At 58.4% G+C, this 23,800-nt stretch overlaps 2 protein-coding genes across 4 annotated transcripts in view; one reads left to right on the forward strand and one right to left on the reverse strand.

The window, feature by feature from the left end:
• Ap5z1 (adaptor-related protein complex 5, zeta 1 subunit) overlaps positions 1–3,438 on the forward strand; it is a 10,636-nt gene extending 7,198 nt beyond the window's left edge. For both annotated transcript variants that reach the window (XM_013023536.1, XM_013023537.1), the window contains exons 11-17: positions 354–496; positions 916–1,056; positions 1,428–1,539; positions 1,849–1,946; positions 2,274–2,406; positions 2,488–2,702; positions 2,877–3,438. In XM_013023536.1, coding sequence (XP_012878990.1) covers positions 354–496; positions 916–1,056; positions 1,428–1,539; positions 1,849–1,946; positions 2,274–2,406; positions 2,488–2,702; positions 2,877–3,144 — 1,110 coding nt within the window. In that variant the 3' untranslated portion in view covers positions 3,145–3,438. The remainder of the gene's footprint in view (positions 1–353; positions 497–915; positions 1,057–1,427; positions 1,540–1,848; positions 1,947–2,273; positions 2,407–2,487; positions 2,703–2,876) is intronic.
• A 1,380-nt stretch (positions 3,439–4,818) lies between these two features.
• The window catches only part of Radil (Ras association and DIL domains), a 38,194-nt gene continuing 19,212 nt past the window's right edge, over positions 4,819–23,800 (reverse strand). Inside the window, exons 2-14 of one of the 2 annotated variants that reach the window (XM_013023464.1) lie at positions 18,452–18,699; positions 17,599–18,228; positions 16,112–16,149; positions 10,879–11,039; positions 9,622–9,734; positions 8,945–9,182; positions 8,328–8,500; positions 7,715–7,865; positions 6,987–7,177; positions 6,519–6,861; positions 5,545–5,681; positions 5,235–5,374; positions 4,819–5,075 (exon numbers count right to left, since the gene is read on the reverse strand). In XM_013023464.1, the coding sequence (XP_012878918.1) occupies positions 4,970–5,075; positions 5,235–5,374; positions 5,545–5,681; positions 6,519–6,861; positions 6,987–7,177; positions 7,715–7,865; positions 8,328–8,500; positions 8,945–9,182; positions 9,622–9,734; positions 10,879–11,039; positions 16,112–16,149; positions 17,599–18,228; positions 18,452–18,699 (2,669 nt within the window). In that variant the 3' untranslated portion in view covers positions 4,819–4,969. Of the gene's footprint in view, positions 5,076–5,234; positions 5,375–5,544; positions 5,682–6,518; positions 6,862–6,948; positions 7,178–7,714; positions 7,866–8,327; positions 8,501–8,944; positions 9,183–9,621; positions 9,735–10,878; positions 11,040–16,111; positions 16,150–17,598; positions 18,229–18,451; positions 18,700–23,800 lie in introns of both variants that reach the window. The other variant, XM_013023463.1, reaches the window with a different exon arrangement.

The raw sequence follows: 23,800 nt of genomic DNA on the forward strand, positions 1-23,800 counted from the left end.
AAAAAAAAAAAAAAGTCTAGGCCAAAGAGACCCCTTCCTCTCATCCAATTAGCTGGCACCATGCTCAGTACCTCAGCTGCTCAGGCGGGACAGGTAGAAGGATCACGGTGTGAGGCAGTCCAGGGTCAAAAACAATGAGCCTGTGGCTTGAGTGGTTGAGGCCCGCCTACCAAGCAATGAAGCCCTGAGTTCAAGTTAAACAAAAATGAAAAGAGCGAGCAAGCAGAAGCAGAACAGGAGCGGGTGTGTCACCCCTGCCTTGCAGGACTGGTGGAGGGGGGGGCAGATTCCATGCCCCTGCCTGGGGGTGGCTGGCCTCGTGGCTGCGGCCAGAGCCTCTGTGTGTCCCGCAGCTCCTGGCGTGGCACAGCGCACCCCTCACATCGGAGTTCGTGGTGCTGCTCCCGGGCCTGGTGGACGCCAGCCTGGCTGTGGAGATGCTGCACGCCCTGTTGGACCTGCCCTGCCTTACCGCCGCGCTGGACCTGCAGCTCAGGTGACCAGGACACCCCCCTCCCCGCTCCTCTGCACCTGGGGAGGAGAACCTGGAGAGGCCATGAAGCACCGTGGCATTGCTGTGGAGTCTGGGGTTACTTTTTGTTGTTGGTGGTCCTGAGGCTTGAACTCTGGGCCTGGGCGCTGTCCCTCAGCTCTTCAGCTCAAGGCGAGCGCTCTACCACTTGAGCCATGACACCACCACTTCCAGTTTTCTGGTGGTTTATTGGAGATAAGAGTCTCATAGATTTTCCTGCCTGGGCTGGCTTTGAACTGTGATCCTCAGATCTCAGCTTCCTGAGTAGTTAGGATGATGGGCGTGAGCCACTGGCGCCCAGCTGGGTCAAGGGTTACTTTGACCACAGTTGGTCTGGGCCAGGAGCCACATCCCAATGAGTCCTTGGGCCTCCATCCACCCAGGAACTCAGCCACCCCATCGGACAGGCCACTGTGGGACACCTCCCTCAGGACCCCCAGCTGCCTAGAAGCCTTCAGGAGCCCCCAGTTCCAAGGACTCTTTCAGCACCTGCTACGCACCAAGGCCAGCGGCTCTGTGGAGAGGTCAGATGCTCGGGTGCGGTGGGGCGGGGCGGGGCGGGGCAGGGCAGGCTGGTGGCCCTGTGCTGACCCTGCTGTCCTAGGCTCAGAGCTGGGCACAGGACCTGGCTGCTCACCGGCCCCTCGGCCCCCAGCCCTTGCCACCAGTGCAGCTCTGCTTTCCCGAGACTGAGGACTAGCACCTCCAGAGGGGAAGGGAGGGCGGGAGAGGGGATCCCAGGCCCAACTAACTAGGTCGCAGTGGTCTCCCCAAGCCCAGGACAGTGGCAGGAATTGGGCTTGGCGTAAATGTGGTGGGATGGCACTCAGGAGCTGCTGTCCTGCTGCCCGCATGGGCCTGTGGGCAGGCACTCAGTGGCCCGGCCATGTCCCAGGCTGACACCACTCCACCAGCTGCTGCAGCCCATGAGCAGCTGTGCCCGCGTGGTCCAGTGCGCCCAGGCGGTGCCCACCCTGCTCCACGCGTTCTTCGCCGCCGTGACCCAGGTGAGCCCACCGCCAGTCTCAAGAACCCCCCTCACCCCCATTTCTGCAGGCAGGGGTGCTACCTGCTGGCCCCTACCTGATGTCTGGCTGCTGGGCACGGGCGCAGGGCAGTCTGGGAAAACTCCTTTGCCATGGCCTTGCGGTGCTGCGTCCACAGGGGGCGCAAACGGAGTGGGGGCTCAGACAGCCCTTCCACGTGTCCTGCCCTGGCCCAAGGCAGGGGACAAGACCTCCCTGGGCCTGGCCACCCCCTCCCTAAGCGTGGAGGATGGTGAGGTGGATGGAGCCCCTCTCTCTCCTCACCCCCAGTTCGCCGATGGCGCCCTGACCAACCAGCTAGCGCTGCTGATCCTGGAAAGAAGCGACTCGCTCTATCAGGTGGCGGGGTTCGAGGCCCGCGTGCACAGGTGCGCCTCACCTGCCGGTCTACCCCAGGCCAGCCTGAACCCCTCCCCCTTCCAGAACGTTCTCCTCTTTCTGCACTAACTCCACCTTCAGGGCTGGTTCAAGTCCCCTTTCCAGGACCCCATGCCTTCTGGGTGCGTTCTAAGGCCTCAAGGTACATGAGCCAGGGTCGACGTGCCCTGGTGTGAGGTTCTGGGGACAGGACGATCCTCAGCTGCCGATCCAAGAGTGGGGGAGCAGCTGCATGGAGGGGCTCCCCGATCCTCTCCAGTTGTGGGCCTGGGCTCTGTGCACAACAGGCCGGCCCGCAGCGCCCGCTCTCCCAGCAGGGTGCTGAGCGGCCAGCTCCTGGTGCTGTGCCAGCAGAAGCCGGCGCTGGTGGTGGAGCTGGCCAGGGAGCTGCTGGGTGTCGGGGGAAGCGTGAGCAGCATCCGCAGCCATGGGAGCGTGCTCACCTGCGTGGTAAGCCAGGGCGCGGTGGGCTCACCTGCCTCCTCCCCTGGAGGCCTGGCCTGGGCTCAGCCTCCTCCATCCGGAGCCTAGGTGTGGGCCGTGGGCGAGTACCTGTCAGTGGCCTGCGACCGGCGGTGCACAGTGGAGCAGATCAACAAGTTCTTTGAAGCCCTGGAGGCCCTGCTGTTCGAGGTCACCCAGTCCCGCCCCTCAGCTGACCTGCCCAGGTGTCCCCCGCAGGTCATCACTGGGCTCATGACCACACTGACCAAGCTGGCTTCCCGGAGCCAAGACCTGATCCCCAGGTACCCACGTAGGGATGCCATGGGACGCCCTGCCAAGTACCATGCTGGCCGAGTACTCTGAGCTGGCTGCCTTGTGGCGAGGGGGGAGTGGGGGGGAGGGGAGGGAGGCTGGGCCTCCACTAGGGGTTCCAGCTAATTAATTGAGACACACACACCCCCTACCCCGGCCCCTAGGGTGTCTTTGTTCTTGTCCAAGATGAGGACGCTGACCCAGAACCCAGTCCCCGGCTTTGCGCACCAGGAGGAGGGCACAGAGGCCATCCGCACACGGGCCACCGAGCTCCTGACCCTGCTGAAGATGCCCAGTGTGGCCCAATTTGTGTTCACGCCAAGTGCAGACGTGTGCCACCCCCGCTACCACCGTGACACCAACACGGCCCTGCCCCTGGCCCTACGTACTGTCAGCCGGCTGGTGGAGAAGGAGGCCGGCCAGCCTGGGTGAAGGCATGGTGCCAGGGATACAGGCTGCTGATTAAGAGCCTGGTCTCCAACCAGGTCTTAGGGCCAAATCTGGGCCGAAGTGGTCAGTTATGTGAGGGGAGCAGAGGCTGCTGGGAGAGGCAGGAAGCCTCCAGAGCCTTTTCTCCACTCCTGCCTGCACGGCTGGGCCGAGCTGGGCCTTGGAGTGGCTTGGCCACCTTTGGGTTTTCTTTGGGCTGGACTCAAGCTGTGTGACTCGTTTCCTCTTCCTGTCTCTTGTTTTAGACACATACTAAAATAAACCTTTAAAATCCAAGCACATCATAGGTCTCCCCTTCTGCATCTCGGGAGATGGCCGGGTCCCAGGAGCCCAACCACAGCCCTGGAACCTGCGGCCTTCCAGCCTGGCCTCCAGTGCAGGACTGGCTCTGGCTGAGTCCCAGCACCCATCAAGATAAGACACTCCCAGGTAACCCAAGGGGTGTGGAGGCTGCTGCCTGGGCCCAGCACCGGCCCCAGGGCCCTGTGTAGTTGGTGTGGACTCTGCACTGGGGCATAGAGCAGGTCCTGAGTTGTGTGTTCCAGAAGCCTCAGGCCCCAAAGTCCCGGCTAGAGCCAGATATGGCCACCAGATGGCGCTGCCCACCAGCTCTTGGCAGGCCAGGGCCCCACCCCATTGTCCAGGCCTCAGCACCCCTCTCCTAGTCTATCCGTGGGACTGGTGGGATCATGGACTGGGATGCCCTAGAGCAAGCACTTAAAGCAGTAGTAGGCCCACAGGCCATGCCTTCAGAGTTGAGCAAGAAGAGGTGTTGTTGCTTTGAGAGGCTTGGTACTGACACTGGCAGCAGCAGGGGAGGAGAGGACTTGGCAACTGGGTACCCATAGGAGCAGCACCCTCCCTGGATGTGGGCACTGGCTCTAAGGATCTTCCTCTGGGTCCAGCCATGCATCCCCCCCGCTTGTTCATTCTCAGCTGGCATTCTACCACTTGAGCTATGCCTCCAGATTAGCTTTTTGCTAGCTAACTGTAGCTGGAATTTCACTGATTTTTTTTTTTCTGCCTGGGCTGGATTAGAACTAGAGTTACAGGTGTGAGCCACTGGTACCTGGCTCAGCCACTTCTCATCTATCCAGCATTTTTAGTAGCTTGCAGGGCCATGTCTGGCTGCTGCACCTCCCCTTCCTGGTCAGCAGGGGGCAGCATAGAGCGGCGAGGCCCTACCACTGGGGTTCCCCCAGGACACTGCAATAGGGGCTGGGCTGGGCGGCCTGTGCTGGGATCCCCTCACCTGGCCCAGAGCTTGACCACCCATTGGTGGTCACGTCAGCCATCACCTGCCACCGCGTTTCACTGGCTGGTGAGGTGAAGGGATTGTGGCCAGCTAGAAGGGTACGGGTTGAAAGCCTGGGCTTTCAACTGGGTTGAACCTGGGCTGTGGTGAGTGGAGGCCAGCTGGGAGAAGCCAGAGCCCAGGAGGAACTAAGGGTACTGAGCTGGTCTGATCTTAGGGACAAAGGTTTCTAGACCCTCTCTGGGGACATGCCCTGCCCTTTATCCTAGCTGTGGTCCTGGGTCACAGTCACGCAGCCACTGCTACAATATCAAACATAGTTTATTCAATCTAAACTCTCATGAAAGTCTTTAAACATAAAGCTCTGTAAGAAACATCACAACTTAGTGTCATCTGTCATAAATAAAATATACACTAGGATATACACTATCAACAGGTGTGTCCTCGAGGACGCACACAACTCAAAGACCAGCCACAGGGCTTGCTGCGGGTGGTGGCAGGTGCCAGGCGGGTAGAGCGCCTGAGGATGGGCGCGAGCGGGTACGCAGCTCCCTAGGTGGGGGGTGTGCGGAAGCGGATCTTCTTGGCAGTTTCTGTGTCAGACTTGGCAACCAGAAACCGCATCTTCTTGCCACCATGCCGGATGAGATCCACAGCTCTAGGATGGAGGAGGAGGTGAGGCTGGGGAGCTGAGGCCACCACCATGCAGATCCCCATCCCCCCCCCTGCCCCTAGCCCCATGCAGGCCCCATGCACAGAGGACCTGGGGGGCTGGTGAGCCCAGCGCCCCTCCTGCAGACCCCATTGCTGATCCTACCTCATGTAGCCAACCCCCATCAGGCTGCTGCCGTTCACCTCCAGGATGCGGTCACCCAGCGACAGCCGCCCATCAGATGCCGCGGGGCTTCCCGGAAGCAGAGTCTGAATGTAGAGTCCGGGGGCGCCCAGGGGTGTGTGCTGGAGAGAAGCAGAGGCTTCAGGGCTTGGGTGGCTGGCACCCTTTCCCAGCAGGTGACAGGGAGGGCCCAGAGCCTGGACAGCTGCCCCAGGCCTCCGCTGCCCTGGGGCTCCCCAGCCCTGACCCTGGCTTGTCTGGGAGCAGGAGGGATTGGGGAAGCCGGCCTCACCATCCCGTCAATCAGGCCCATGCCCAGCCCCACTGGGCCTCGCTCCAGCTCCACCATGAACACGTAGCAAAAGTCATCAGTGCTGGAACTGCGGCTGGAGGGCACGGTTGGCTCATCTGCTGCCTCAGCTGCATCTCCTGGGTGGGGTAAGGAGGGGAACGGAATGAGGCCCAGGGGTCAGCATCCCCAGAGGATGGAGATCTGAGGAGCCCAGGGAACCCGTGTGCAGAATGAGATACCAGAGGAAGGGGTCACGTCCACCAGTGGGGCACCCCTCCCCAGGTGTCTGGAAGGGCACTTCTGGTCCTGCGCAGGTCTCCCAAGGCCAGGGTGTTGTGCAAACACCCCAGCACAGCCTCCTCCTCCCTTGACTCCCTGCACACCCAGATGGCCACTGTGTCCATCCTCTGGAGGGTAGCACCCATGCCCAGCCCCGTCCTCAGCCCTACTCTCCTCCAAGCCAGCACTCACGCCGCCCAGGTGACCCTGGGTCTGCAGCACCTGAGAAGGTGGCTGGCCTTGGGCCCCTCTGCAGATGATGGACTTGCAGGCTCCTCCAAGCTCAGTCCTGAGGCTGGGCTCCCAGGGGTGACTGCTTGGCCCTGGTGCCCTGCCCAGCCTGGCTCAGCCACGTTCAGGCACATGCAGCACACGAGCACATGCTCCCAGCCAGGCGTGCCTCCACCTCCCTCCCCCTGTGCAGAGGCAATTCTCTGGTTCCTACATATCTCCTGGCCAGTGCTTGGAAGTGGCAGCCCATGGACCATACCCACCCAGGGGCGGGGCCTCGTGCACCTTCCCACCTGGCCACACCCTCTGGGGCCTAAGCCCTGGGGTTGGTTCTGGAAACCCAGTGGCCATGGGTAAGACCCTCTGGGGCCTAAGCCCTGGGGTTGGTTCTGGAAACCCAGTGGCCATGGGTAAGACCCACACCAGAGGCCTGCCGACTGGACATGAGCAAGGCCTGACCTCACCTTCTAGAACTGCGGCTGGAGGGCCACGAGGGCCATTTCTCTGTCCTTCAGGAGCTATTTTTCCAGAGTGACCACCGGGCTCTGGCCAGCTGGGGCCTCCAGGCTCCAGGCCTAGTGGGGTGCTGGGGGGTGTGAGCAGGCACGAAGAGTCGGGCTGTGGAGGGCCGGCTTGGGAGCCCCTGTGGCCAGACTGCCTTACTGGGGGGCCCTGTACCCCCAGAGGCCCAGCAGCAGGAACACGCCCTGGGGCAGCTTCGAGGGCTCCTCTGCTGGCGTCCCTGGATGCCACAGGGCAGCCCCGGCCCTCCAGCGGCCCCTCGAGAGTGGTGCGGTATGCACTGCCCTAGGGGGGACAGATGGACAGATAAGATCAGGCCCTAAGGAGCAGCCTCGCTGCTTCTAGACCTCTGCCCGCTGCCGCCCTCATCACCAAAGGAGGGCTGTACCCGGCTCATCCTGCCTCCATACCTCAAGGGCCCCCGGGTGGGTGGGCGTGGCACCAGGGCTGCCCGGGCCCCGCAGGCCCCACAGGAAGTGACGGACGTAGAGCAGGTGCTGGTAGATGCCGTCGTCCACGCAGTCGGACTCCAAGTCCACCTGGAAGCCCTCGCTGGGCAGGACGATGGGCGGGGGGTGCTCGTAGGATTCCAGCACATCCTCTGCATGGGACAAGGCCACTGTGACCGGCCCACCGTCACTGGGGGCACAGATACCCGCAAGCACGTGGGCCCAGCCCACTACAACGTGACGCCCCCCCCCCACAGGCATCAGGTTTCAACTACCACGTGTTAAGGGCACAGGGTCCCAGGGGCACTGAGGCCACCAGGCCTGACGGGGAAAAGAGCAAAAGCTCCAACTGCATCCACAGTGAATCTCTGTGTCTACACATGAGGTGAAGAAAGACACGTGAAAATGCATGCATGTGCACCACGTGAAGCCACGCAGCCCACACACATGCTCAGCACTGGAACTGACCCCCGTGAGGCTCTGGGCCTGTGCCAGCTGAGCCCCAACCAGAGCTTCCACAAGAGGCAGAGGGACCTTTGGGCTGAGCCTGGGGCTCAGGGCTGGGTTTGGCCCTGGGCCTGGGAGCCCCTGGCTGCTCACAGGCCAGGCTGCCCCACACTATCTGGGCCTGGATGATGAAGATCCCGGCCTTCCTCGGCCCTGTCACTCCGGCCCTGCCACAGTCTCACCTGATTGGAAGGCGTCGGGGCTGTCTTGCGCTCCTGGCTCCCAGGCACTCATGGGACCCATGGCCGAGGCCAGCTGGTACTGAGTCAGCAGCCGGTGCAGCTGTGCAGGGCTCAGGGCTGGAAAGGCAGCCCGGAGGGTGACCCAGCTCATCTGCGCATGGGGAGCTCAGGTCAGAGGCATCCTGGTGTCTACTACAGCCGGCTTCCGGAGGCCCTGGCTCCAAAGCCCAGCACCCACAGGGAGCACTAGGGAACCAGGTGGGCCGGCAGGGGGCTCAGAGGGCGGCCCTTCACCCCAGCTGCCTCATGGGGCAGTGGATGGCACCCTGAGGGCCTGCACCACAGCAGGCATCATGTCACCGGGCCTCTGGCAGAGGACGACTGGGAATCCGCAGCAAACGGGATCCCCACCTCACACCATAGGAAGCAACCTAGCAGTGGACATGGGCGTTCAAGCCTATAATCCTAGTTAGGACTTTGGATCCGGGTTTGAGGATCCAGACTGCATCCTCTTGCCCTGCTCGGTTCTGTCAGGTGCAGATCCCACAGCAATGCGCATGGCCCCAGCCCTCCGCTTGCCTGCTGGCTGCCCACCATGTGGTGCCCTCCTAACCTGGATGAGCTGGGCGCTGGGCGTGGCCAGCAGGTGGAGGGTGCAGGAAAGCTTCCGGAAGAAGCGCTCCCCGGCCGCCCCGAGGCCCTCGCTCCTCGTCCATTCCAGAAGCTGTTGCAGGCGGGCAGAGGCCTGGACCCCCCGGGGCCAGTGGAAGCAACTCAGGGAAGGGCCTGGGAGATGGAGACGAGGGTATATGTCCCGTCCACCAGCACAGGACAGCATGCTTGTCTGCCCAAGGACAGACGCAAGTCTGCCTCAGTCTCCAAGGTGACGGGCTACTGCGCAGGTCTGATGGGGATGGGGTGCGACTCCTCCCTGCTCCGCCCTCTGCCCCAGAGGCCCTGTTGGCTAGAAGGAACCTGTGCTCAGCCCCCCCCCCGCCCACCACAGGTGATGGGGCACCCTGACAGCTGGAGTTGAAGCGGGGCACCTCTGTGGCTTCACCTGGTTGCTTTTGGCTCACATGGGCACTGGGCAGTTCTGAAAAGGGCATGGCTCACCCCCTCGCCTTCTCTGAAGCTCCTGTGGGACCTGCCTGGGGCACATGTGCCACCCCCGGCCCCGGCCTGCCCGGGGAGTGGCACTCAGCATCCCCACAGGTCCCCGGCACTCACCCTTGTCCAGGAGTTGGTTGAAGAGCAGCGTGCCCGAGAAGAAGAAGAGGTAGGCGAGCATCTGGGAGGCCACCTCGGGGTGCACCTGCAGCTGCCGCAGGAGGTCCAGCGCGGCCTGGTACACAGACACGACGCGGCGCAGCTCTTCGGGGAGCGCAGGTGTCGGGCGCCAGCTCTCCCGGCGCTCCGTCTGGAATGGGGGGCACTCCAGGAGGGCCGGGAGGCAGACATACAGGCACTGGGGGTAAGAGAGAACCCCAAGAAGTACTTTAGAGGGCTGTGGGAGTCAAGCTAGGCCTCGACCTCAAGTTCCTGGCCCAGCCCCACCGGGGCCATCTGGGCACACGGCCACCCATGGGTGATGCCTCCCAGGACTGCTAGGGACCAAAACCAGGCAGGTCTCAGCCTAGCTGGCCATGGGGGGTCACTTGGAGGCAGAGACAGTGCAGTGACCCGGGCTCTGACTGGGGAGGCCCACACCTGTGTGTTATCGGGTCCCTGACACACTGGCACTGGCTAGACCGGCGATAAGCGCCAGCTCGGCTGGAGCGGTGGCTCAGGGGACAGCGGTGCATCTTCTGCGACCAGGCTGTGGCTCAGTCATGGGGCCTTGTGGGAAGGGTGGGAGAAGGGGTGCACCCAGGGGTCCAGCTCGATTGGCCTCTGCTGGTGCCCACCTTGGACAGGTAGTAGACGCTCTGCTGGAAGGCGTAGAGCACCACTTCCTCCAGCACCGCCATGGCCTCCTCGCTGGCCGTCAGCGCACACGAGAACAGTGACTCCTTGGAGCCTGTGGGGGAGGGCAGAGATCTCAGGCAGCAGCAAGGGACCTAGCGATCCTGACTGAGGGCCTGGCAATGCCAGTCTGCCCCATCTGGGCTGGTTCCGAGCCCTCCCAGCAATGGCGGCAGGGGCAGGGAGCAGCTCCCACCCAGCCCAGCCACGCGTCACATGGCCTGAACACATTTCCCATCAGACCCCGCATCATCTGCAGCCCCTGACCCTGCCCAGCCCCACAAGGGGCCTCTACCGGGACACAGCAGAGGAACCCACACACGGGGGGGGGGGCTGGGCGTGTCACACTCAACCACCAGGAAACCCCAATCCTCCACATGGCCACCTAGCATGGGAACACAAATGACAGGCTACGTGGTTTTCCAGAGGACAGGGTGGCAAAGGGGACAGGAGTGGGTGGGGCTTGCAAGGCAGACCCCAACACTCCATACAAGGGAGACAGCCCCCAAGGCCATGCGAGACAAACGGCAGTGTCCCAAGGTCTTGGAGGATTAGTCTGGCCACGGCACTGCAGGCACCGGATCATCACCAAGGAAGTGCAGGGCTGGGAGGAGGGAACGGCCGAGCAGCGCTTCCAGTGGGCAGCGTCACTGGACGGATGGCAGGGACCCATCAAGCCTCCACATGCCTCCACCCTCTCACGGACACGATGTCCTGAGTGCAGTGGCTGCCATACTTGTCCCTACCCTGGGTCCTGGGCTCAGCTCCACTAGCCAGTGCCACACCAGGACTGGAGGTGCCGGCTGAGAAAGTGGCACCCCAGCAACACATGGCAACTCTGCCTATGAAAGGCAGCCAGGCATGGCGGGTGCAGCCTGTAATCTCAGCCGCGCTCAGGAGGCTGAGGATGGAGAACCAAGAACACATGAACAGCCTGGGCTATGTAGGAAGAGCAAAGAAAGAAGGAAAGGCGGGAAGGGCAACGGGGGAAGGGGAAGGGAGGGAAGGGGTGAAGCTGTGCACAGCTGGAGCGGGTCCTGACGTGTGACCCAGTGTCTCCCAACGCAGCGCGCGGGGCCTCTACCCAGCTATTCCCAGCCACAGGCTGTGCTCATGGCTTCCCGGTGCCAGCCTCAGGGCGATTCCTGCGCTGGTGGGTGCCGGGCCTGGTTCCCACCGGGGCCTCCGCACAGCTGTACCTGTGACATCCAGTTTATCCTCCATGCTCTGCATGTACAGCGGGCACTTCTGCTGGATGAAGTACAGGAGCTCCACTGAGTTAGACATCCAGAAAAGAATGTGCTGCAGGTCTGGAACCAGGTCAGCCATGGTGCAGCTGGCCCAGGAGATGGGTTCCTGGCTACCAAGACAGAAAGACTAAGAGTTAGGGCTGGGGGCATCACTCAAGTGGTAGAAGCGCCTGCCTGTTCAAATCTCGAAACACACACACATATATGCATACACACACACACACACACACACACACACACACAGAGGCACGCACACATCCAGGAGCCTGGTGCTGGTAGCTCATGCCTGCAATCCTAGCTCCTTAGGAGGCAGATACTCATTGGGAGGTTTGTGGTTTGAGGCCAGCCCCAGTAGACATCTGAGAGGCCCTTTCTCGACCCACAGCTGGGTGCAATGATACATACCTGTCATCTATTACAACAGGAAGCCTAATCATGCTCCTATCTCAAAAATAAATAGCAAAAAGCTGGGCTGGAAGCCAGGAGCTGGTGGCTCACGCCTGTAATCCTAGCTATGCAGGAGGCTGAGATCTGAGAATCACGGTTCAAAGCCAGCCCAGGCAGAAAAGCAGGTTAGACTCCTCACAGTTCAAAGCCAGCCTGGGCAGGAAAGTAGGTGAGACTTTTATCTCCAAGAAACCACCAGAAAACTGGAAGTGGCTGTGGCTCAAGTGGTAGAGTGCTCGCCTTGAGCTGAAGAACTGAGGGACAGTCAGAGTTCAAGCCCCACAACTGACAAAAAAAGCTGGGCTGGAGGCATGTCTCAGTGATAAGAGTAGCAGCCCAGAAGGTGTGAGACTCAGGACCCAGCTCTGTCCACACGGACACAGTTGTTCTCACACAGCACATTGCTGTCAGCAAGCCACACAGGGCTGCAAAGCGAGACACTGCACACACACACACACACACACACACACACACACACACACACACACACACCCTCCCTCCACTCATAGGCCAGGGAAGATCCTAGCTTCCAGAACAAGAGCTTAGAGCCTCAGTGGATTAAGTTAAATGAGGCAATCCCAGAGAAGAGGCACAGTGTGCACTAAATATCATGTGAAAGCAGGGTGCGTTCGACATTGCCAAGCTTGAAAGGCAGAAATGAAACAAAGTTCTTAGGAGACTCAGAGACAACCATGGTCTGAGATCTGCAGGCAGGAGAGCTGAGCCAGCCAGTCAAGGTCCCACCACAGACACGCTCTGTCCACTGGGGGGCGCTGTTACTCTGGTTAATTAAAACAGGACTAGCTGGCACTGAGCAAGGCCCTGGGGAAGCTCATACCCTCCCTGGCCCAGGGTGGGGCTTTGGAAGCCTGCCATCTGGGCGGAGGGGGGGGGTGGCGCCTGCCTTTTCTGGGAACAGTGGTAAAGTTGAGGGTAAAGCCAATGGCAGCTGCCTGTCACTCAACAGTCACCCCATCTTCTGGCCATCTCTCCCACCAGCCCTGGGCAGTGTCAACCACCCAGTGTGATGGGAGTCCTGGGGAAACAGGCCACACCCACAGGAAAAGTCCTGGGACCCTGCAGGAAGCTGGTTTGAGGGGGTCAGAAGAGGCGGAGTTTTGTTTCTCTCCCGCGGTCCCTGGCTCTCCCCTGGGGCCTGAGGTTCCGCTAGTTCCCTCTGACGTAATCTCACTTTTGTCCCCAAACAACACTGACCTCTCTCTGTCCTGCTCCTGGGCAGGGCAGGAACTAGCTGCAGCCCATCACTGCCTGCTTCTGCTGCGGGCCAAGCCCTTCTTGTTCACCCTGCACCACACCAAGCCTGCCCCTCACAGGTTCTCCACACAGGCACCCACTTATTTCATGGATAGGGTCTCATGATCTCGCCAGAGGCTGGCCTTGGATCACGATTCTATTTACATTTTTAATGTGACTGGAATTATAAATGCACTCCCCCCCCCCCCGATAAATGCCTGCTTGCTGATGACATGGGGTCTAAATGTTTGCCCAGGCTGGCAAAAATGTAATACTCCTGGATCTTCAATTCATTTGGTTTTCAAAGCCAAATTCTATCTTGCGCCCAACATTCATTACCTTTCTCAATTTCCCCCACAACTCAAAGCAATGTGCAGGCCTGTACCAGAAAACAAATACCAGGCCCCACCAGCTGGAGTTCCCATATCAGACCCAGCGTCAACAGCAAGTTTACCCCACTTGCCACCTGGGCATATGCCACAGAGGCCCCTCTGAGCAGGGCATCGAAGATCCATCTCATCCCACCCAGGCCTGAGGGGAAACACGACACACAGGCCCGAGCGAGGAATGCAGTGGTGAAGGCCGCACCGCACAGCCTGGCCATCCTGTGCACGGGGCAGGCGGGCAGCGCCGGCACTATCAGGCAGGTTCCCTCTGAGCAGGGAGTGCAGACACAGCTCCCAGTGTGCACAGTGGCGGGCTGGCCTGCAGCTGCCTGTGGTGGCCAGCCTGTACCCAGGTGCGCAGGGAACTTGATGCACAGTACAAGAGGTAGAGCCACTCTGCCAGCCTGGAGAGGCCAAGCACCACAGCGTCAGATCACCCCAAGAGAGGGAGAGAAAATTCACACCAAGCTGTGAGCAGGGCTGGTGCTCTTGTCTCCTCACAAATCCTGGAGACAGGAGACCACAGGGGCTCTCAGCTGCAGAGCAGAGCAGGGCCAGACTGTGGGGTAACAGGCAGCCGGGACAGCACGAGCCCAACACAGGGGATCCCAAAGTGGTGAAGAGGTCCCTGAAGGCCAAGCAGTCTGGCAGCACTGCCAGGAGTCTAGGGGAGGGACAAAGATGGAGGCACAGAGCAGCTGCTGGCTCCTCCCAGGCCCCTAGGAGAGAGGGGTGGTGGGAAGGAGGCGGCCAGACAAGCCAAGGGGGACTGGCTGTCTCCTGTCTTTTCTGGGGCTGAAGAAAGCTGTCTGTGGACCAACACTACAAAATGAATGAGCAAAGATGGTTGCTGGTGGCCCACACCTATAATCCTAGCTTCTCAGGGGGCTGAGATCTGACCATGGAGGGTCAAAGCCAGTGTGGGCCACAGGAAGAAGGCAATTTGGAAATCTGAAACAAAAGGGACCAATAAGCCAGATTAACACAGACACTCAAGTGGACTCAAAGGAGTTGAGTGGCATGGTAGGCCCCAAGACTGGACACTAGAGGAAGAAAGAAGCCCTGAGCACAGGGTCACCAGCTCCTGCTCCTCCACATCCTTCCCATGATGCTCTGCTTCACCACCGCCAGTGAACCATAGATGAATCCTCTGAAAGCCTCCTTTTAAACTGTTTCTGTGGTTCCTGACGGGACCACAACAAATCGTAGCTTGCTGTTCATTAAGCCACCAATGGACCAGGCCATGGCCAGGAAAAGGCAGGTGTGTTCCAAGAAGCCCAACAACACACCCCGCCGACAGGCGCAGGGAGAGACAGCTACTGACGTGGACCAGGCCTTCTGTGAAGCTGAGACCACGGGCAATTAAGAAAGAAATGCAACAGCGATCTGAAGCAAACTGGGCGGGATGTGAGTGTCACCAAGCCCAGGGGTGGCTGCATCGCCACTGCTGACTGTTCTGTAGTTTGGAAGGGATTCATTATTTTTAAAAGGAAAAGAGAAAGAAAAAAAAAAGCAACAAGTGCACATCAGAGGTGATAACAGGACTGTTTTCACACTGAAACATGGAAAGTTCTGGAAATTTCCCTCCAGCAGCAGCAGCTGCTAAGGGAAGAGCTAAGGGCTCTTCCTGTCAGCAGGAAGCTGGGTCCATGTCCAACCTCACCTCGGCCTGGAGGTGCCAGGGGCCCCAGGCTACCCCAACAGACAGGCCCTGTGAGAAAGGCTCTGTATGCACAGGGGAGCTGGGGAGTTCCTGCATCTCTATGCCCCTCAGCCTGGGAGCAGAGCAGGTGGGGGTTCCCTGCCTCGTCCACCAGACCCTCACCACTGCACCCCCACAGGCCACAGTGCTGCCACCACCACAGTAGAACCTGTGCGTTGGCTGCCCTTCTGCCAAGTGGGAGGCGTGGTTTCCCTGCGGAGGGTGGGGAGGGGTGTGGTCTCCAGGGCAAAGGGTGGGGGGAGGGGCATGGTCTCCTGGACAAAGGGCAGAGGTCTCCCAGACCTCCCAAACTGGGCTCCTGTGAGGTGCATCATGCAAAGGAGCTTGGAGCAGACATCTGTGCAGGAGGAATCCTGAACTCAGCTCTCAACTCGACCTGGTTCAGGCAGTGGCCTGGGTCAGCCCTGCTAACCCAACACGAGGCCTCTGTCTCTGTGCTTTGCTCCTACCTGGGAAGTTTTCAGGACCCTGGGGTGCACACGTGGCCAGTGTGCTCTGCTTTCTTGGAGCAAGGGCAGTACTGGGGTTTGACCTCAGGCCCTTGCCCATGCTAGGGAGGTGTGTCATGTCAGACGCCACGTCCCCAGCCTTTTGCCTTAGTGTGATTTGCAGAGAGTCTCACGCTTTTGCTGGGGCCAGCCTTGGATTTCAAAACTGCAATACCCTACACCTCTTGAATAGCTGGGGCATGCACCACCACACCCAGCCCATGTGCTCTGACAGAAGAGGCATGAACAGGACTGGAGCTGGCTCTGCACAGTGACCTGACTTAAGGAAGATGTCACCAGCACATAAAGCCCCCAGTGCCACAGGTCCTGTTCCCCCACGTGCTGCCTGACGTGACCCCTCTGGTGTGTATGTGGCTCTCAGGTGGGTGGCTTCACTAAGGCGTGCAGGGAGCCATGTCTCGCACTGCTTTCTTTGGCATGGGTTTAGGCCAACTACACTGGGAAAAAAGGCAGCAGATCCAGGGGAGAGCCTCTACTGCCCATCTACACAGTGCACCGGGGCAACCGCCGAGTGCCTCCAACTCTGCCCAGGTACGAGCTGGCTTCCCATGGCAGCTGGTGCTGGGGAAGGCAATGCTACCACCTCCCTCCTAGGGAGGCTGCTGCACTAAAGGGAAGGGGACTGTCAGGGATGGGGGCTGGGGGAGGACGCAAGGCCTCTCAGGGGTAGGATGCGCTGGGCAAGTTGCCACAATACCCCAGTGGGAAGGAAAGGCAGGCTGCTCTGGGGGAGGGCAGTGAGTGAAACCCAGATCCAACACCAGGCCCCAGGAGGCCCCACGGGACTCAGCCCTGGGAGAGCAGGGGCCTCTGCGAGCTGAATGCCAGGGGCAAGGCAAGTACAATGACCAGTCCATACTTACAGTTGTGCCTGCTTCTCTGCCAGTTCTTTGGTTTTCTCCTAAAAGGAAAAAAAGTGAGGAAACAGTAATACAAGGATACATAAAAACACACATGATCCCACTCCACAAAAACCAGGGTACACGGTCCCAGACACCCCATTCTGTTTATTCTAGGCTTGGCTGGAAAGAACACGTTCTGTTGACTTAGCCATCTTCTGTTCACCCACACGCTTCCTGCAGAAGAAATGGCCCACTCCCCCAGAGCGCATTAACAGCGGTGCTTTGTTTTGTTTTGTTTTTGAATGGTGACTCTGGCATTGGCTCAGGTGATCCTGGAACTCATGATTCTCCTGCCTCAGCCCCTTGGGGAGCTGGACACAAATGTGCATCATCACACTCAGCTTGCTTGGGTCTTACTTTTTGCCTAGGGCTGGCTATGACAGTGATCCTGCTGTTCTCTGTCTCCTGAATAGCTGGGATTACAGACATGAGCTACTATGCCCAGATTTATGTTGCCACTCTTAAGAAATCTTTCTTGAGGCTGGGAAGGTGGCTCAGTGGTAGAGCGCTTGCCTTGCATGCCTGAGGCCCTGGGTTTGATTCCTCAGCACCACATAAGCAAAAAGAAAAAAGCCGGAAGTGGCGCTGTGGCTCAAGTGGTAGCGCGCTAGCCTTGAGCTGAAGAGCTGAGGGACAGCGCCCAGGCCCAGAGTTCAGGCCCCACGACCGGACCCCCCCCCAAAAAAAATAAAGAAACTTTCTTGACTAGGAGTGTGTCTCAAATAGTAGAGTACTTGCTTAATGAGCAGGAAGCCCTAAATTCAAATCCCAGTACTGCTAAAATTAAAAAAAAAAAAAAGGGAGAGGAGATAAAGAGCCATCTTTTGGGTCCTTGTGAGCTATCACCACGGGGCAGGAGCTGGTAGAGAACCTGAGACCATGGGAACTACCCCCATATCGCAGGCAGCCTGTGCCAGCACTTCCAAGTCCAGCCCATCATGGGACCTGGAGTTATGTGTGTGCATGCACGTATGCATATGTGTGTGCATGTGTATGTGCGCATGCTTGTGTGTACATATGCATGTATGCATGCATTTGTGTATGTGTGTGCATGTTGTATATGTGAACGTGTGGTAGCAGAGGGGCCAGGTCTGGGGCGAGAGACCACAGATGTTGTTCCCTGCCCCACAATGCTTTTCTCCAGCTTACAGGCCACCATTCAGCTTGGAGGGCAGTGTCAGAAGACAAACTGCCCTGCAGCCAATATGCATGCATGCCTCGATGCCTTCCTCCCTCCCTGCCTCCCTCCCTCCCTCCCTTCCCCTCACTCCCTATGCTGGCCCTGCTGGTGCCTGAAACTGGGCCTTGGAGGTGGGGCAGTGTTGAGGCTCAAGGTGGCTTGTATCCAGCCTGGCACCAGCAAAGGGGTGCATTGGGGAGATGACAGGCCTTCCTTCCAAGACAAGCAGAGCCCGGCCCTCACCCCCCAGCCAGCACCATGCACGCACCCACACGGTGTCTCGGATCTGCCTGGCTATCTTGAGCAGGAGCTGTCCGAATGCGCCTGGCGTGAAGTGGGTGGCTGAGTGCTGGATACAGAGGCAGAGGAGGAAGGCGGGTGTCAGTTTGTGGTCGTCACCCCCCGGCTCGATCAGTGTCATGATTCTCTGTAGCAGCAGGTCTTCCAGGTCAGGCTCAAACTCCAGGACCAGCTGCCGTCGCCGTGGAAGGCCAGCCTGTGCGGAGGGGGCCCCCCGCCCCTTCAGTGCTGCCCCGCACATCCTACAGCTCTGAGGCACAGCCCCAAGGCGGGCCAGGGCCCCAGGGGGCAGGGGCTGGGCCTGCTCAGGGTCCTTGAACAGCAGCAAGTAGTAGAGGCCCAAGGAGAGCAGGTCACCATGGCGCAGCACCACGGGGCCCCGCCCCACCTCCGAAAAGTTGATGGAGATGGGGGCACCCACAATGGGCTCCAGGACCAGCCTGGCCCTGGCCTGGCCTCCGTCAGCGGGTTGATGGCGGCGGATGGTGCAATGCAGGGGCAGGATGTCAGGGGCCGACAGGCTGATGCTGGGCTTGCTGGAGGGTGTGCGCTGGCCCACAGTGTGCCGCTCCCGGCTGAGCACATACACCAAGCTGTCCTGAAACACACAGCGCCATCAACCCATCAGAGCGGCAAGGAGGGGAAGGGCAGCGGCCACCTCTGCAGCTGGGCCTGTTGTCCCTGGGACCCTCCAGGGGTTAGGCTACACACCCCAGGGCCCCCAGGCATGGGCGGCCAGCCTCCCAGAGCTACCCCCAGCAAACAGTGGAGGCAGGACAAGGCACCCCGGGACACCTGGGGGTAGCTGAGGAGTAACTTACATGCTGCTGGCTGTAGCCCTGCAGGAGAAGCAGGTGAGGGCACTGGTACAGGGAGAAGCGCATGGCGTCGGGCCCAGACTCCTCAGGGACTGGGGCAGCGTCCGGTAGGCTGGTGGCGGCGCTCAGGCTGGTCTCGCTGACTGTGCGGCGCAGCCCGGGTGGAGGGGAGCTTGGCACTGCTTCTGCAAGCAGAGCTGGGGTTCCCTTGGCGCGGATCCGTTGCAGCCTCCGGGCCTGGGCATTTATCCCTGCAACAGCACACGGGGTGTAGCTGGTCCTATGGCCTCAGTGCCACGGGGCACACCTTGACCCCAATCCCACCAGGACACCACAGCGCCACCAGGCAAGCTTCAACTCAGATTCCACCGAGGTGCCATCCATTACGACAGATCTGGAGAAAATCAGGACTGCTGTCCATGTCCTGTGGCTCAGGGGCAGTGCCTGCCCTCCAGGAGTCCATGGCACAAACCTTACCTATGCCATGCCTTGGCATCAAGCCCACCAAATGCTTGCCCATGCTGGTCACTCTGCCTCTCAGAGCTGTCCTCCCAGCCCACCTGCATGCCAGCTAAGCTCCCCTGGGAGGACGCCCGGAACCAAATGGTCAGCCACTTCACAAGGTGGCATGTACCCACAAGCCTGCACTGTCACAGCCAGCTGTCCCCTTCCTGAAGCTGCAGTGACACTCTCAGGCCACAGCAGACACACACACACACACACACACACACAGAAACACATGTACTCACAACCACACAGGACCATCACATATGCATTCAGATCACAACACAGACACACAAACATAAGCACATACACCTGTGTTCCCATACACGCACGCACGCACGCACACGCACACACACACACACACACACACACACCAACCAATGCACACAGAGCCTGGAAGGAAAGGCATTTCAAACGCGTGCTTACAAGCAGCAGCGCTCTGCGCTTCCTAAGCCATGGCCGCTGGGAGCGCTGACAGGCTGGAGGGATGGCGCCGCAGCCCCGGCCTCCTGCGCCTCTGCTCCATCCTCTCCACACAGCCTATGCGAGGCAGCTTTTCCTCCAGCCCGTCCAGAGGAAGGGAGGCCAGCAAGCAGCTGGGCTGTGCCTCACCCGGGGCTGGCGCTGGATCTGCCCTTCCTTCCAGAAGGCTGTCTGCGCACCTGCAGCTTGGGGGGGGCCCAGGCACGGGAGGGAGGCTGGCCAGCCGCAGAGCCAGGCTGCGAGGCTGCTCTGCCTGCTGCAGAGCCTGGCCCGGCCCAGAGAACAGGCAGCAGGTGCCCGGCAGGGGGGGCTGGAGCCCCAGGACCGGCCCACTCTCCACTCCAAGAAGACAACACAGTCCCAAAGAATGCTCTCACCCTCAAGTGCTCCCCAAATCCTGGCGAGGGGGGTTGGAGATTGCAGGAGAAAATGATGAGATCTGCCTCTCCCAGAGTCCCAGCCCACCCCAGGCCAGGGTCCCCTGGGGCTGCTCCCCTTGCTTAGAGGCTGGCTGGACCCCTTCTCTCCAATGACCGTCTCTGGGACAGCTCTCATCTGCCTGATCCCAGTGGCCAGTAGGTCAGAGCTGAGGCACCTTGCTGGGCACTGGCCACAGCCCAGGAAAGGCTCTTGCTCAAGGTGGTGGCAGCATGTGACTGTGCCCAGGGCCCTGGCACATGGGAGCCTGAGGACAGGGATGGCCACGGAGCAGCAGCCGTGTCCATGGTGACACCAGCACAGCCCCTGAAGACAGGCCTCTCCTTGGATCCCCTGCTGTCCCACGTTTGCAAACTCACGCACCTTCCTCAAGTCCCCTGCTATCCTGTACTTTTGCACACTCAAGGTGCACACACACAGGGTTGGCCCCTGCAAAGGACCACCCTGGGCAGCTTAGCCCAGGCCTATGGATGGCAGGCGGTGCACACTTCTGCAGCCCTCGCCCGCTGTGGGGTACAGTGACCCCTTGCCTCTGTTACTGGGTGTAGAAAAATGCACACCACACCTCATTTTCAAACAGCTGTTGAGAGCTGCAGCTGTGGCAGTGGGGAGGGGGGGTGGAGGCCGTGGCTTTAAGGTTGGGGGAGCTGTGCTGTGCGCAGGAGGGAGTGGTTGGCACAAGGTGTTCATCACCCTCATGCTTTGATTTTGCTTTTAAAACTCTCAGCAAATGTGACTGGAAGGTAACTAATTCCTTACCCTTTGATTTTGGGGGTGATCTTTGAGACAGAGTCTCACTACACAGCCCAACGATTTCAAACTGGCCACCTTCTGCCTTAGCCTCCTGGGTGCTATCATCTGTACCTGAAAGAAAGCCTGCCTGCCTTTCCTTCAATTTATTGAATTTAGTTATTTATCGGTGGTACTGCTGTGTAAACTCAGGGCTTTGCACTTGTCAGGCAGGTGCTCTACCACCTGGCCTCACCTCCAGCCTTTTAGCTTTAGCAGTTTTTCAGATGGCTTCACTATGATCTTCCTACCTCCACTTCCCGAGGTGCTGGAATTATGGGTATGTGCTCAAAGCTTCTCTTCAGGTAATAACCACAGAAGCCTTAACGTTCTCCCCTCTCCCATCCCTGAGAGGAAGCTGCAGGAGTTAAGGTCCAGTGTTGTGGGGCTGGGGGACCTGGGCTCTTCCACCCAGAGACTCCCTCTGCCTGTATCAGGACCCTGGACCCTGAGGAAAATAAACACTTGCCAACACTCTAAGACCACTGCCCACCCAGGTGAGGCAGCTCGATGGGGTTTAAACAGAACAGCTGGGCTACAGGCCCAAGCGGAAGGTCACGTAGCTATAGCTATGATGGAGGCTGGGCGGGCCCAGTGGCCTCTCCTTGCCCCCAACACCTTCAGAGCTTTCCTAGGAGTACTGAGCCTAGCATCTCTGAGCACCTGCCCGGCGTGGCTCCCTGGCTCCTGAAGTGAGCTGACACTGAGGTACCACTCTCCCCTCCAGCCCTCCACTGAAGGTAGTGGCCAGCACACGTCATTCTCCACTGGCAGAGACTGTGGTTCAGGATGGTAAATTCACCGGGCAGCAGCTGGAGTGGTCATCAGAGCCGCCACCAGGGCTGCTCCGGCTCTTCCTGAACGTCACTGGGTTCCTCCATAAATTCACCCCGTGGTTTCCCCTGTGGCTCCTGGAAGGGCATCTGTGCTCGCCCCTCCCTGCTACCCGGCACACTAATGCCATCTAGGGTCATAGCTAAAGCATTATTCATGACAACGAACTCATTCCAGACTTCAGAACGCTACAGTCCAAACTGAAAAGAACATATCTCATTTGGACACACATGGGAATTTACAAAGGTGGGCCACATCCAGGGCCATACAATCTCTACAAACTTAAAAAAACTCAACGGAACAATGTTATCTAACAACAAAGAAATCAAGCTAAAAACAATTCTTAGAAAAATCACCAAATGTTACCACTGAGCTTTTTTTTTTTTTTGGGGGGGGTGGTCCGGTCGTGGGGCCTGAACTCTGGGCCTGAGCGCTGTCCCTCAGCTCTTCAGCTCAAGGCAAGCGTTCTGCCACTTGAGCCACAGCACCACTTCCAGTTTTCTAGTTGTTTATTGGAGATAAGAGTCTCACAGACTTTCCCACTCAAGCTGGCTTTGAACTGTGATCCTCAGGTGTGAGCCACTGGCACCCGGCTGAAGCATGCTTTTTTGGGGGGGATCCGGTTGTGGGGCCTGAACTCTGGGCCTGAGCGCTGTCCCTCAGCTATTCAGCTCAAGGCTAGTGCTCTACCACTTGAGCCACAATGCTACTTCCAGCTTTTTTTTTCCTGCTTATGTGGTGCTGAGGAATCGAACCCAGGGCCTCATGCATGCAGGGCAAGTGCTCTACCACTGAGCCACCTTCCCAGCCCCTGAAGCATGCTTATCATAAATATGTTATTGTCAAAGAAAAGTCCTACTGGTAAACCAAGAAGTGTTTGGTATTGGGTAAAAACTAGTTATTAACTATCAATACTGTGGGGGATTTAGCTAAGGAACTTGGATGAGCATGGACAGCTTTAAAAGCATATGTTAGAAGAGAAAAAACAGGAACCAACTGAATCTCAAAAAGTTAAAACAAGCAAGAAAAAAAAGCCAAACAAAACAAAATCACCCAGAAATGAATAAAATCAGAGTAGAAGGTAAGAGATTATGTTAGGAGTAGAAATTAATAAAACAAAAAACAAACATAAAGCACATAAACAAAATAGGGAAACTAAAACTGACCCATTTCTGGCACTTCTATGAACAAGAGAAGCCAGGTGCTGGTGGCTCACACTTATAGTCCTAGCTACTCAGGAGGCTGAGATCTAAGGATTGCAGTTCAAAGGCAGACTGGGCAAGAAAGTCCAGGAGACTCTCATTGCCAATTAACCACCAGAAAACCAGAAGTGGTGCTGTGGTTCAAAGTGGTAGAGAGAGTGCTAACCTTGAGCAAAAGAGCTCAGGGACAGCACCAAGGCCTGAGTTCCATCCCCGCTAAAAAAAAAAGAAAGAAAGAAAAGATAGAACCCCATGGATCACGAAAAAGATGGGTGCTATTAGAATATCCCACCCAATTATTGGAAGCATCAAGGTCAGAGTTCATTTCTGACAATGTAAAGGAAATTATATGAAACTTTAGACAAAATGGACAAATTCTTAGAAAAAAAATGACTTACCAAAACTGATTCCAAAAGAAAGAGGGTCCTCATAGTCTGTTGATATGGTCACTGAACTGTGGACCCTGGCCCGCACTGGGAGTCTCTCAGAGATACTGTTCGCTATGTCAAATTAGACACAGATATGCCTGCACTTGAAAGTTATGTCCATCTCTCCACAAGGGCACCTGAATGTTAAGTTGCTAAAGAAATAACCACAAGTTGAACATTCCTATACAAAGATACTAATAAAACAAATATTTAAAAGTAAAGAAAGATGGGAAAAACTCCACAAACCCTACATGGATCAGGGTCAATTGCACTATTCAGTGGCACTAAAAAGATGTACACAAGCCAGGCATGGTGGCTCATGCCTATAATTCCAGCTACTGGGCCAGTCTGGCAACAAGTTCAAGAGACTCTAGCCCCAAAACAGAGCGAGGCACCAGTGGTTCACTCCTATAATCCTAGCTATTCAGGAGGCTGAGATCTGAGAATTGGAGTTCAAAGCCAGCTTGGACGGGAAGTCCATGAGACTCTTATCTCCAATTAACCACCAGAAAATGGAAGCAGCACTGTGTCTGACAGTGGTAGAGCACTAGCCTTGAGTGAAAAAGCTCAAGGACAGCACTCAGGCCTGAGTTCAATCCCCACAACCAGAAAAAGGAAGGAAAGAAGGAAGGAAGGAAGGGAGGAAGGGAAGAAGGGAGGGAGGGAGGGAGGGA

The sequence above is a fragment of the Dipodomys ordii genome, unplaced genomic scaffold (genome assembly GCF_000151885.1).
Source record: "Dipodomys ordii isolate 6190 unplaced genomic scaffold, Dord_2.0 Scaffold68, whole genome shotgun sequence".
In the NCBI taxonomy this organism is placed as follows: Eukaryota; Metazoa; Chordata; class Mammalia; order Rodentia; family Heteromyidae; genus Dipodomys; species Dipodomys ordii.